The following is a 13,783-nucleotide window of genomic DNA, read 5'->3' as shown; positions in this document are numbered from 1 at the left end:
AGCCAGAGAGGTCTTTCGCCCCCACTGTTTCCCTCGGAAGGCTGTTCCAGAACTTCACCCCTCTGATGGTTAGAAACCTTCGTCTAATTTCAAGCCTAAACTTCCCGATGGCCAGTTTATATCCATTTGTTCTCGTGTCCACATTAGTACTGAGCTGAAATAATTCCTCTCCCTCCCTGGTATTTATCCCTCTGATATATTTAAAATTAATGGAGATATCCTATCTCCTAGAACTGGAAGGGACCTTGAAAGGTCATCGAGTCCAGCCCCCTGCCTTCACTAGCAGGACCAAGTACTGATTTTGCCCCAGATCCCTAAGTGGCCCCCTCAAGGATTGAACTCACAACCCTGGGTTTAGCAGGCCAATGCTCAAACCACTGAGCTATCCCTCCCCCCTAAAGGGGGGAGGGATAAAGAGAGCAATCATATCCCCCCTCAGCCTTCTTTTGGTTAAGGTAAACAAACTGAGCTCCTCGAGTCTCCTTTCATACGACAGGTTTTCCATTCCTCAGATCATCCTAGTGGCCCTTCTCTGTACCCGTTCCAGTTTGTATTCATCCTTTTTAAACATGGGAGACCAGAACTGCACACAGTACTCCAAATGAGGTCTCACCAGTGCCTTGTATAACGGAACCAGCACCTCCTTATCCCTACTAGAAATACCTTGCCTAATGCATCCCAGGACCGCATTAGCTTTTTTCACGGCCACGTCACATTGCCGACTCATAGTCATCCTGCGATCAACCAGGACTCCGAGGTCCTTCTCCTCTTCCGTTACTTCCAACCGATGCGTCCCCAGCTTATAACTAAAATTCTTGTTAGTCATCCCTAAATGCATAACCTTACACTTCTCACTATTAAATTTCATCCTATTACTATTACTCCAGTTTACAAGGTCATCCAAATCTCCCTGCAGGATATCCCGATCCTTCTCCGAATTGGCAATACCTCCCAACTTTGTATCATCCGCAAACTTTATCAGCCCACTCCTACATTCGGTTCCGAGGTCAGTAATAAATAGATTAAATAAAATCGGACCCAAAACCGAACCTTGAGGAACTCCACTGGTAACTTCCCTCCAACCTGACAGTTCACCTTTCAGTACGACCCGCTGGAGTCTCCCCTTTAACCAGTTCTTTATCCACCTCTGGATTTTCATATCGATCCCCATCTTTTCCAATTTAACCAATAATTCCTCATGCGGTACCGTATCAAACGCTTTACTGAAATCGAGGTATATTAGATCCACCGCATTTCCTTTATCTAAAAAACCTGTTACTTTCTCAGCATAGTCATCATTTACCTAGAATTCCACATAGCAATGGCTGCCAGACGTCCTCTGTGACCTTGCCTTAATTTCTCTGTGCCTCAGTTTTCTCATTATAGATAGGGAGTAGAGGGAGAGGAAGGGACCACAAATGGAGCCTTGCGAGATACCCAGAGAAAGGGGGAAAAGTGAAGAGGACAATTAAGAAACAAGACTTAGCTGGAGCAATCAGAGGAATAGGAGAACCTGAGCGAACAGAGAGCAGAAGCTAATGAAGGTCAGATCTCGACATTCTAAAAGCTAAAAGTGCTAAAAGCTTCTGACATGTCAAGGAGGATAACAGAACACAGGCCCAGAGACTGGCTAAGAAGAAGTCATTAGAGACTCTGGCAAGAACAGTTTCAGTGGAGTGTTGAGGGTTGAAGCCTGATTAGGTAGGGTCAAGAAACTGCAAGAAAGGAGATTCAGATGATGATTGTAGACAGCATGTTCAAGGAGGTGGAGACAAAGAGGAGGAGAAAGATAGGGTAATGGCTTGAGAGTGGGTCATTTTTTAAGATAGGGGAGTTTAAAGCATGCTAATACTTGGGGAGAAAAGAACCTACTGAGAATGAGAAGTTGAGGAGAGAATTGAGAGGGGAGGTGAGAGTAGACACCATGGAGGTAAAGAGATGAAAGGCTGGAAGAAAGCAGGCAGAAAGTCTCAGTGACAGGAGAAGAGGAGGAGTGTATACTAGGGAGCTGGAGGAAAAAGGGCTGGGGGAAGTCATGCCAGATCATCTTATATTTTTAAGAAAGAAAACGATCTAAAGTACTTATATGACATCTATTATTGTAGTATCTGAGCATCTCACAATCTTTAATGTATTTATCCTCACAGCTACCTTGTGAGGTAGGGAAGTGATATTATCCCCACTGTACAAGTAGAGAATTGAGGCATCAAAATCAATGGGAGTTAGGTGTCTAAATACCTTTAAAAATCTGGTCCCACATGACTTTCCCAAGGTGCCGCAGATAGTCTGTGGCAGACTAGGGAACTGAATCTAGGGTTCTCAAGTCCCATGCTAATACTGTATCCACTGGACTATTCTTCCTCTCTGGACTATCCTCCTCTAACATCCTCCACTGAGAAAAAGGAGCAGGAGTGTGGGGAAGAGTGGCTCAAAGGGGTCTGGTATTCTTAAGTGACTGTAACTCCACATGTTCTAAAATTATGATTATCTAGAAGTCAGCTTTGCTCCCTTTTACATGTCAGCAAAACAAAAGGTCAGCCTGCTAAAAAAAATACTGGCAAGGCCTGACTTTCGTCTATTAACAGTAAGACATATTTTTTAAAGCAATAGTTAAATAAATGCCTGCATGTCTGTAATCATTGCGATTTAAAATGTCAATTGGATTTGAGATGCCATGTGCATTTAATCAATGTCTCTGTATTATAAAATAAATATTACTTTAGTTTGACTGCTTTGTCTGGCATAAATCATAATTCAGTGAGATAAGTACATTTCACTTTCTGTACAGATGGCTGTTAATGGCAATACCTGTTAAACTGGCACCTGCCAAAACTTTGTAGTTAAGGAATCTGTTAGTATTCCCATTATATGTCCCTATTTCTATAAATTTGCTGTTAAGTATTTTTTCTTTATTTATGTAGCAAGAATTATTGAAGTACATGAGCCAAAGAAAAAATACTGTTCTTTAAAGGTAGAATTAATGTCTGGTACTTGTACTGTATTTATTTCTTGTTGATAAAGGATGTTAAAATGAGTAATGGAAAAGTCTATTGAATGAAGAATAAACACAACACTAAAGTGTACCCAATGAGGAAACACTTCAAGGACTCATCTTGCAGTATGTGTTAGGCCACTTCCACAGAGGAGTACTCTGGGAAACAAGAAAATTGGAGGCTGAGGTCTGGTCTATATGGTGGGTTTATATGCTGCCAACCAGGGTGTGAATGTGTAGCATGCTAGCCTGCCGTGCATTAACACAGTGGTCCCCAAACTGTGGGGCGTGCCCAATTAGGGAAACGTGGAGGAATTTTGCATGGGGGCATGAGGTGGGACCTGGGCCAGCCCCCACGGGGAGTGGGGAGGGAGTGCCACCCACTGCTCTGCCCCCAGCCCGGCTCTGTCCTCAGCCACAACTCCACTCCGGCCCCTGCTCCGCCACCCGTCCAGTCCCAGCCCCAGCCCCAGCTCCACTCCGCCCCCAGCCCAGCTCCAACCCCAGCTCCACTCTGCCCCCATCCACAGCTCCACTCTCCCCCTCTCCACCCCCAGGCCAGCTCCGTCTCTAGCCCCACCTCCTCCCCTATCCCCAGTTCAGTCACCAACTCCACCTTCAGCCCAAGCTTCTCCGCTGAGCCAACTGTGCCGTAATGGAGGGGGACGCAGACAGATTCCATTACTGTTAAGGGGGCGGGCGTGACAGGAAAAGTTTGGGCACCACTGCATTAACACATCGCGTGGACCTTGCTATTGCACACTAAGTTCCATAGTGAATTCAGTAGCAGGAGCAACACGGCGAGTTAGTGCCCTGTAGATTCAGTCATGCACTAACTCGAACACAGAAGCCCAGAAAAGCCTGTGAGAAGCTTGTCATCCCCAGGAAAGTCCTGCTTGTTAAACTAGAGCCCATATTTTAACAAGCACTACATACACAGACATGAAAATTAAGCATGTGTGTGTATATTTAAGTAGATATCTCAAGGAAATGAGTATGCAAATTGTCCTTTAAAGATACAGCTCTCAATTGTATTCATTTAATTACATATTAAATAATGGTATTTTAACTTGAAGTAGAGATGCAGCTATTTTATAAAAGTATACTTTGCTTCTCAAAATACAAGTTTGTGATTTCTAGTCTTTAAAAATAATCAAGCTGGACTTTGTGCTCTGATCTGTTAAGCAAATATCTCATTATCCAAGTGAAGTAATGAGAATAAGGGGTCTATTCTTCAGTGCACTTGTATAAGTCTCATTAACATTAATGAGATTTATGCATGCATATTAAGAGGAGAACAGACCCCTAATTAAACAAATAAGTCTTTAGTAGGCAGTCTGCATGATCATTTTTAGTATAGAAAAATCCTCTTGTCTCTGCTTTGGACAAAGTATAAACATAACTAAGTAGTCATCAATACTGTGGAGGAGGAGGAGGAACATGTCATACATCATTCAGTTTAAAAAAAAAATGATTGGACAAACCACCAATACCTTTTTAAATTCATTAGCTGCAACCTCCCCCCCTTCTGTACACACTAAAATAAACAGTTTTATTTTACTGAGATATTTGTACAGTAGATGTGCTTAACAGATGAAAGGAAATTAAGGTCTCATAATAGCTTAACAGCTTCCCAGAATGCTGGCCACCTCAACTGGTCCTCTCCACCAAATACAAAAGGACACAATCTGTCTCAGATTTCTCTATTAGTTGAGATACAAATGACTCTAAAATCACCCTAAATTAATCTGATTATAATTTAATCTAGTTGTCTCTTTTTTGTTTACCCATGTCTACCTATTTATTTCCATCACTCTCTCTATACATATTAAATTTCTCTCCAGGCAGCAGATAGCTATTATTTGCCCTATCTGTCTACGTTATATTGCTAACTTTTCTCACAAACGCTTAACTTTGCAAGGCAACACAGGCTAAAAAAAAATGATAATATAAGGTATCACACCGCTACACTTAATGGAAGTCAGTATCTGAATATTATGCTATCTACTCTGCAATACCATTACAGGATCAACACGGCCAGTCATAAAAAGTATCATTCTGAGTACAAGGCCTGTAATGGTAATAACAGGGGGAGGGAATAGAGGGAACGAGGGTCATTTCTCTCTTCCAACTAAAATGAAAAATTAAAATCACTAGGGCACTTAGCTCAAAGGAAAATTGGCAAATTAAGAGTACAAAAAATAAAATATTCATGGCTCATATTGTGAAAAGGAAAGTAAATAATTTAAGATGAATTGTTATGTGAGGAAAAGTAGCATTTCCAAAGAGGAAAAAAGTGACCGTAACTAATATTCTCTTCTCTATTTCTTGTTCCCAACACACAGAACCACTTATGTGAACGGCAGTGGCCACTGACATGCAAATCTAGTTTTTTTTTTTTTTTTTTTTTTTTTTTTTTTTTTTTTTACTGATACCAGTCCAGTAAAGCTAATTGTACAAATGGAGCTATGTTACATTAAGACAAGAGTTCTTCTTTTCAGTGGGCTTCTGAACCCAGACTGAAAAAAGAATGAGAAGCTTCTTCCCTGTGCGCGCCAGTTTGGCTGTCCTTTTGCCTCTGAATCATCATCAAGTACACAGTTGGTCTGGTACTACAGCAAAACATCATGACTGCAGCCTGTTGGCCTCTGCCTGCAGGGAACTAGCTATTAAAATTTCACTGGCATGGCTGCAGTCCATTAGCTAACTTACCTTCTTACCCATAAAGTTGAATGGCTATCCAGAAATTTTACAACCCTATCTGGAAAAGGTAACAACAGGGCCATAGACATGTTACATTTATTATACACTAGGCCCGTAGCAGCTGTGGTGGGATCAGGGACAGAGTAGGACAGATGTCACATTCCCTTGGTGATTTAAAGGTTCAGTCTTTAACTTAATTTGAAACCTGAGTTAAAGCCCAGCTTTGTGGGGAGGGTATATAATGACAGGCAGGACAATTAAATAACTATAGACCACAAATTAAGAATCTAGAGTCCCTCACCTAGCAAACTCTAGAAAAAGATATTTTCCTAGATTAACCTCTTGGTTAGATCTGTCCAGAGCTCCCAATGCTAAGTGCTAATGCATTTTACATTAGTGTTCAACATCAGGAAATTCCAATGCCCTGCACCAAGGGGTTAATTAACCCTTCAAAATAGCCAAAAGAGTAATTTAGAAAGGGCTTAGATGCAATTCTGAAACAATGAATGACACAATGCCTTATTTAAAGCATAAAGTATGTCATTACAGCACACAGTTTCTCATGCAAATGAAGAATCCTTCAAGATGAAGAGAGTTGACTTGAGGAAGAGCACGCCTCCCCAAACCTTGCCATGGCCTGAAACAATGATTAGTGCAGGAAGAAAGGGCTGAACTGAGAACTTAATGGGATACTGTCTAATCTCGCTGCTGTTACGGGTTTCTATGGAATACATAAAAGTTTAGAGTGTAACTGAATGAGAATATTTTGGTATATTCAAAAAGAGTAATTGCTTGGTGCTAGACATTGGCTTTTCCTGACGTTATGGCATAAATTCAATAACAGCTCCATTAATGACAATATTTAATATACAGTAATTATTACCTGATATACAACATCAAATAACTTTCATTATGTTGTCTTGTGTTGGGTCACTTAATAAGTCATTATGAGCCAATGTAACAGAGTACGGTAAAATACATAATGATGCTATGTGAGCTAATGCTAAATGCAAACATCTTACGCAAGTAGATGTCTGTTATTCTTTGGATAGTACATATATGGGCCAATATTGAGGGAGGTCATAAATACATCACTACCCACAATACTTAGCCCTTACTACCAAGAAGTAGAACATCAAACATCGTACAATGAAGTGTCCTGCAACTAAACACTGTCAAACGCTATTATAGATTTTAAAAAACTGTCAAATTGAGAACCAGCTTCAGCTATGTTTAAAAATCTCACACCTGGCCAAAAGGGGTAATCCCAGAAAACGTGGAAGCTGACAGTCCATGTTTAACTGTGTAAAACATAACACTGAGTTTTTAAACAGTGATTAGAACAATACAAGCATGCTTGCTTGATGGTCTCCCTGAATCATATCCACCTAAATAAAACTTCAATCCATGAGAAATTTAGCAGGAAAGCAATTATTTTTTTAATTAAAAAAAAAAAATTCACAATCCACAAGTAAATAGCAGCTGAGCAACAGATGAGGAACTAAGTGAAATCTGTTAGCAACTGGTAACAGCTTTGATATTTTCTGTTGTTAAAAGGGGGGGGGGAGGGGAAAGTGTTCAGCAGCGATTCCAATATGTTCAGAAATCTCAACTGAGAAAGGCTATAGCAGCAGTTACTTTTTTCGTACTGAAGACAAAGGTTAGGGGTGGTTTTAATACATTAAACTGCATTGGTGTTGACAAGCGAAACAAGCAAGCTCACATAGACATATTACAGATATGAGAAATATGCAATCGCTATATACAGCATAGTAAGTATGCATGTAGTGCATAAAAATATCCACCACAGACTAGTGCAGAGGTGGGCAAACTATGGCCTGCGGGCCACATCTGGCCGGCGAGATGGTCCTACCCGGCCCCTGAGCTCCCAGCTGGGGAGGCTAGTCCCTGGCCCCTCCCCTGCTGTCCCTCCACCCCCGCAGCCGCACTGCCGCATGGGGAGCGCTCTGGCCTGTCGCTTGCGCCTGCCCACCTCCCAGGCTTTCTAATAAGCCAGTCCTGCCACTCTGAGTGGCATGGTAAGGGGGCGGGGAGCGGTGGGGTTGGATAAGGGGTCCTGGGGGGGGCGGTTAGGGGCGGGGAGTCCTGGGGGGGCGGTCAGGTGACAGGGTGCAGTTGGATGGGGTGGAGGTTCTGGGGGGGGGCAGTCAGGGGACGGAGAACGGGGGGGTTGGATAGGCGTGGGAGTCCCGGGGGGGAGGCCTGTCAGGGGGCGGGGGTGTGGATAGGGGTCGGGGCAGTCAGGGAACAGGGAGCGGGGGGGAGGGGTTAGATAGGGGGCGGTCCTGGGAGGGGGCGGTCAGGGGACAAGGAGCACAGGGGTTGGATGGGGAGGGTTCCGGGGGGCGGATAGGGGTTGGGGTCCCAGGAGGGGGTGGTTGGATGGGTTGGGGGCTCTGAGGGGGGCAGTCAGGGGGCGGGAAGTGGGAGGGGGTGGAGGCCAGGCTGTTTGGGGAGGCACAGCCTTCCCTACCCGGCCCTCCATACTGTTTCACAACCCCGATGTGGCCCTTGGGCCAAAAAGTTGGCCCACTCCGGCCTAGTGTAACTTTCCTAGTAGGTAATGGATTAATTTGTGCCTTGAACAGCTCGTCATTATCTCTCTCTTTACAGTCTAGCTTCCTCCTATTCCACTGAAATGACCTGTGTCATGGTTAACAATTATCTCTTCCTGACCAAATCTCAAGGCTGCTTCTCCATTGTTATCTTCCTAGATCTGGGACCGTCAACATGGCAGAACCACCCTTCTTAAAACCTCTTCCTTGCTTGGTTTCAACAATTCTGCTTTGCCAGTTCTCCTGCTACTTCTTCTAGCTGCTCCTTCAGTGTCTCCTCTGTTGGCACTTCCTCCCTTCCTCTGTCAGTCTACCACAGGGTTACATCCTTTGCCCTCATCCTCCACTCACTCTACACTTTTTTGGGGCAACCTCGTAACTAGAACTACCATCTCTACAATGCAGACTCCCAGGTTTCTATCTCCATCCAAACTTTCTCTTCCTTGTTTGCACTCGTATTTCTGATAACTCCTATGACATGTCCTGCTGCCAGCTGGAATTCAACATGTCAAAAACTGAACTCGACTTTCTTTATTAAAAAAACAAAACAAAACAAATAAAAAAAACTTCCCACCACTTCTTTCGCTATAAATATTAACTATTATCTGCCATCCTCCATGTAGCACTCACCACCTTTGTGTCATCTTCATCTTCTCCTCTCTCTACCCTACAGATGTTCTACCACTAAATCATGCCAGTTTCACCTCTAACATCTTAAAAATCTGCCTCTTTCTTTACATTCCTGCTGCTAAAATCCTTGATCATCCTGAACCTTTATTACTTCAATCCCCTTCTTTCTGACCCTCCTGACACTCTCCTCACTCTAATCAATCCAAAACTTTGCTGTGAATATCACCTCTGATACCTAATGCTATCACAATACTCAGTCTCCTTCTAAAATTCCTTCACTTGTGCCCCAAAGCTCCTTGTTCATGCTTTTAAGGCCATCCACAATTGCCTCCCCCCACACAATACCTGTCTGCATTTGCCCCTCCCCCATGTAGGTTTGATTTGAGAGTCAATAAGACGTGTTCTGAGTCACTTAGGTGCTTTGCTAAATCCTACTCTTATTTCCTCAAATGCCCTCGTTGCTCAGCCCAAATTGCTCATCTCCATTCCTTGTTTCATGCTCCCCTCTATGGCTGGGACCCATCATGCCTCCACCTGCTCCTCCTCCAAGTCCCTTCTCAAAATCCACTCTTCAAGAGAGCTTTTAAGTGATAGCCCCCTAACAGTAAAACAGATATAAATTATAATCATGTTTTAAAAACACAAAACAAATGAAAAACAAAAAGAAAACCCTTAGTTACTCTTTAGAAGCATCTACAAACTTCCCGAGTACACAATTATATTGTCCTTGCCTACAAACTTCCCTTCTTCTGTTCCATCTAATCTTGTCACCTCCATTTTCCATGCGTCTTAATTTAGACTGTAAACAATTTGAGGCAGGAATTCCATCTTTGTCCTGTCCCTTTGTCATGCTTGATGGATATATAGTAAACAGTAATAATGAAAAATATCAGTTGATAAGACTCCCTATCAAAATTAAATCTAACTGTGGGAAAAGTTCAGATGAATAATATATGCATATAGTCAAAATATGAAACATGCAGATTTCATGTTGTTATCTCTCTCTAGAAAAACAGTATTACTTTTGCTTGAAGTGAAGTTATACTCTAAAAAGTGAATCAGTAGTACTGGAGTCCTTTGGTTCCATGTTTCTTGTTTATCAATAACACTGCCAACCGAACAAACTCGATCTTGGATCTGAAATCAAGCATACATCTTCACCAGTAATAAAGATTTTGAATGTGGATCTTAGTCAACGGATCTGTTGGTGATGCATGAGCCAGAATAATTATATTTTTGCCAAATTAGCGTGCAATCCAGTTTCCATTCTCACACTTTATTAGCTCTACAGGGTTAACGGGAGCACAAAAGCAGATATGAGACTAAAGATACACAAAGAGAAGAGCTGTTGAAGAGCTCACTATTATAATTAATTAAAAAAAAAACCTGACAGATTCATTTTAAGACAGATTTCTTTAAACTCTATGAACACAAATGTGTGTGCAAATTGCACACTTAGTTAGCATGTATAATTATTCAAATAGTATGCATATCTGTGCATTTATGGACAGCTATCTTATTCTCATTAATCATTGTGGTAACTGTATGTGCAAATTAAGTATACACTTGTGCACGTATAGTTTGGACAATGATACCCTGGCAGTCCATAAACACGTGGAAAATTTCTAAATGGTGTGCACAAATTTAATAGGGTTGTATTGACATTATGTGGAAGAAAAACAGCGAAGTCCTTGCACATAACACTTTGGAAACAAACTCCTTATTCTGTGTATCAAGGACATCAAGGGGAAACAAAAGCTCTAGTTTGTATGTTCCAATCTTTATATTTTGAAAAGCATGATCTGTGGGGCATCTTTGTAGTAGAATTTCTGAGGTTACAGCAAAACACTTCTTCCATTTAAACTATGCACCAAGGTTTTGTTCCATACTAGGTTGGCCTACAGGCCAGAATATACCAGTAGTGTCCAAAAGTTTAATGTAATACCTGGAAATAGCAAACATTCCCCCCAAATGCATTTTTCCCTTATATTTTCTTTATGCTCAAGCCTCATACAGTTTTCCTACCAAATGCACATGAATTCCAAGGGCACAAAAAGTTTTGCCAGCTAAAGGTCTTTTTCCTTAGCTAATGGTTTGGTATAAAAATCGATAGTGCTTTCTTTTTAACTGACAAACATTTTTGTCTGCTTGTTGAGATCATCAGTGATTTCACAGAATATTTTCATGAGCTTCTTCAGGAAAATATGTGTGCGTGTGCGCGCGTGCATATGTTTTAAGCACAAGAACCATACCTCAACATGGCACCAAAACCCTTCTTCTTCGTTTTCTTCTCTGGATCTTCATTTTCTTCCTTCCTTTTCTTCTCTTTGACTTTAGCTTTGCTCTTTCCTTTTTTCTTCTCCTTCTCTTTATTTTTTTTGTCTTTCTTTGCCTTGGTTTCTACATCTTCTAGTTCAGGATTCCCTTGCGGGGCTGATTCAAAGTTCTGAGTTTCTTGAGCAGAGAGAGAGCTCTTATCAGACAGACCATCTGCAGAGACAGAAAGAGAATCAGTAAAAATGGTTATGGGCCATTTATAATCAGGAAAATGCAAACGAGCAATAGGGAATCAGTGTAGAATAAAGTGCTGCAATAGTTCATAATGCACGTTCATTTAATCGTATCATTTAAAAAAGCAGACTAAACATATATCTAGTTAATTCAAGCAGGGCTCTATTGTCAATTAAGCACAGAATTATTATAGTTACTTATTTTCTAGTTATTATTTCTGGTATGAAAATCTTGACATGTGGTAAAACATTCTTCTTTTTGAAATCTGGCTTGTTAACTTCCATCAAGTCAAGAAAGCCCGCAAGCTGGGACACAAACAGCGAGAGCTTATTTCAACAAGAGGTTCTAAGAACCTGCATATCCTAACTACTGTACAAAACTAATGCAGTCACTCCTTGCTCTCAGGCTATTTCTGATGTCTCTAAAAGGAACAGCAAGACAATTTCTCTGACTGTTTAGAGGAGAGCTAGGGTAGTTTCACTTTAGGAACTCAAGAACTGAACATAATGATGCAGTTCATGCTGTAAAGCAGGGGGTTCCCAGTCTGGCGATTGTGACCCCCATAGGTGTCATGAACAAGTGGGGTCAAGGTGTTGTGGCTACTCTGTCCTTCCTGTATTGCTAAACAGGGCTCCTGCTAGACGGGAGGGGGTTCTGGTGTGGTCTCCGTATGGAAAAGGGAGCTGCAAAGGAAAAGGATGAGACTCACTGCCGAGACTTCAGTGGAAGTTGGCTCAGGCCCTAGGACAGCATACACAGTAATTTGGCCCTAATTCAGCAGAACACTTATGCACAATGCCTTCAACTGGATTTAAGCACCTCCTTTGAATGCTTTGCTGAATGGAGCCTTAGTCTGTACTAACTGGTGAAAGTTTCCCAAATAAGTACATGAAACAGCATACCCTCTTCTGCATCTTCAGGTCCATCATAAGATTTGTCAATGGCAGCTCTGAAGCTCTCGTTACAGCCCCGACCACGGACCATGTGAGGCCTGGGTCTGTGGAAAGGAAGTTCATTCTTCCTGACTTCAGCCACAGCCGTCTGCAAGCTCTCCAGGGAGCTGGACTTTTTTAAGCCCAGAGTGGGACCAAAATCTTTGCCAGGAGATTCTGGGGAAGGAAAACTTAATGTTTACATTTAAAGTACATAGAAATAAAAGTAATACAATTAGGGCAGTCAAGCAATTAAAAAAATTAATCACAATTAATTGTGTGATTAAAAAATTAATTAATCGCATGGTTAAGCAATAATAGAATACCATTTATTTAAATATTTTTGGATGTTTTCTATATTTTTAAATATATTGATTTTAATTACAACACAGAATACAAAATGTACAGTGCTCACTTTATATTTATTTTTGAAAACAAAAGAAATAGTATTTTTCAATTCCCCCATTACAAGTACTGTACTGCAATCTCTTTATCATGAAAGTTGAACTTACTAATGTACAATTATGTACAAAAAAGCCTTAATTCAAAAATAAAACACTGTAAAATTTTAGAGCCTACAAGTCCACTCAGTCCTACTTCTTGTTCAGCCAATTGCTCAGACAAAGAAGTTTGTTTACATTTTCATGAGATAATACTGCCTGCTTCTTGTTTACAATGTCACCTGAAAGTGAGAATAGGTGTTGCATGGGACTGTCATAGCCGGTGTTCACAAGATATTTACATGCCATATGCACTAAAGATTCATAAGTCTCTTCATGCTTCAATCACCATTCTAGAGGACATTCGTTCATGCTGATGACAGGTTCTGCTCAATAACGATTCAAAACAGTGCGGACCAATTCATGTTTATTTTCATCATCTGAGTCAGATGCCACCAGCAGAAGACTGATTTTCCTTTTTGGTGGTTCGGGTTCTGTAGTTTCTGCATCCGAGTCTTGCTCTTTTAAGATATCTGAAAGCATGCTCCACATCTCGTCCCTCTCAGATTTTGGAAGGCACTTCAGATTCTTAAACCTTGGGTCAAGTACTGTATCTATCCTTAGAAATCTCACATTCGTACCTTCTTTGCGTTTTGTCAAATCTGCAGTGAAAGTGTTCTTAAAATGAACAACGTGCTGGATCATCATCCGAGACTGCTATAACACGAAATATATGGCAGAATACGGGTAAAACAGAGAAGGAGGTATACAATTCTCCCACAAGGAGTTCAGTCACAAATTGAATTAAAGCATTCTTTTTTTTAAACGAGCGACAGCCGCATGGAAGCATGTCCTCTAGAATGGTGGCCAAAGCATGAAGGGGCATACGAATGTTTAGCATATCTGGCACGTAAATACCTTCCAATGCCAGCTACAAAAGTGCCATGCGAACACCTGTTCTCACTTTCAGGTGACACTGTAAACAAGAGGCGGGCAGCA

At 41.5% G+C, this 13,783-nt stretch overlaps 1 protein-coding gene across 1 annotated transcript in view; it reads right to left on the bottom strand.

Moving 5' to 3' along the window:
• The window catches only part of PARD3B (par-3 family cell polarity regulator beta), a 657,306-nt gene that overhangs the window by 162,921 nt on the left and 480,602 nt on the right, over positions 1–13,783 (bottom strand). Inside the window, exons 17-18 of the mRNA XM_065413438.1 lie at positions 12,315–12,521; positions 11,154–11,391 (exon numbers count right to left, since the gene is read on the bottom strand). Of these exons, the coding sequence (XP_065269510.1) occupies positions 11,154–11,391; positions 12,315–12,521 (445 nt within the window). The remainder of the gene's footprint in view (positions 1–11,153; positions 11,392–12,314; positions 12,522–13,783) is intronic.

This window comes from Emys orbicularis, chromosome 11 (assembly GCF_028017835.1).
Source record: "Emys orbicularis isolate rEmyOrb1 chromosome 11, rEmyOrb1.hap1, whole genome shotgun sequence".
NCBI classification, from domain to species: Eukaryota; Metazoa; Chordata; order Testudines; family Emydidae; genus Emys; species Emys orbicularis.
Note: the sequence above shows the minus strand (reverse complement) of the source record. Positions and strands in the feature narration are given on the sequence as shown.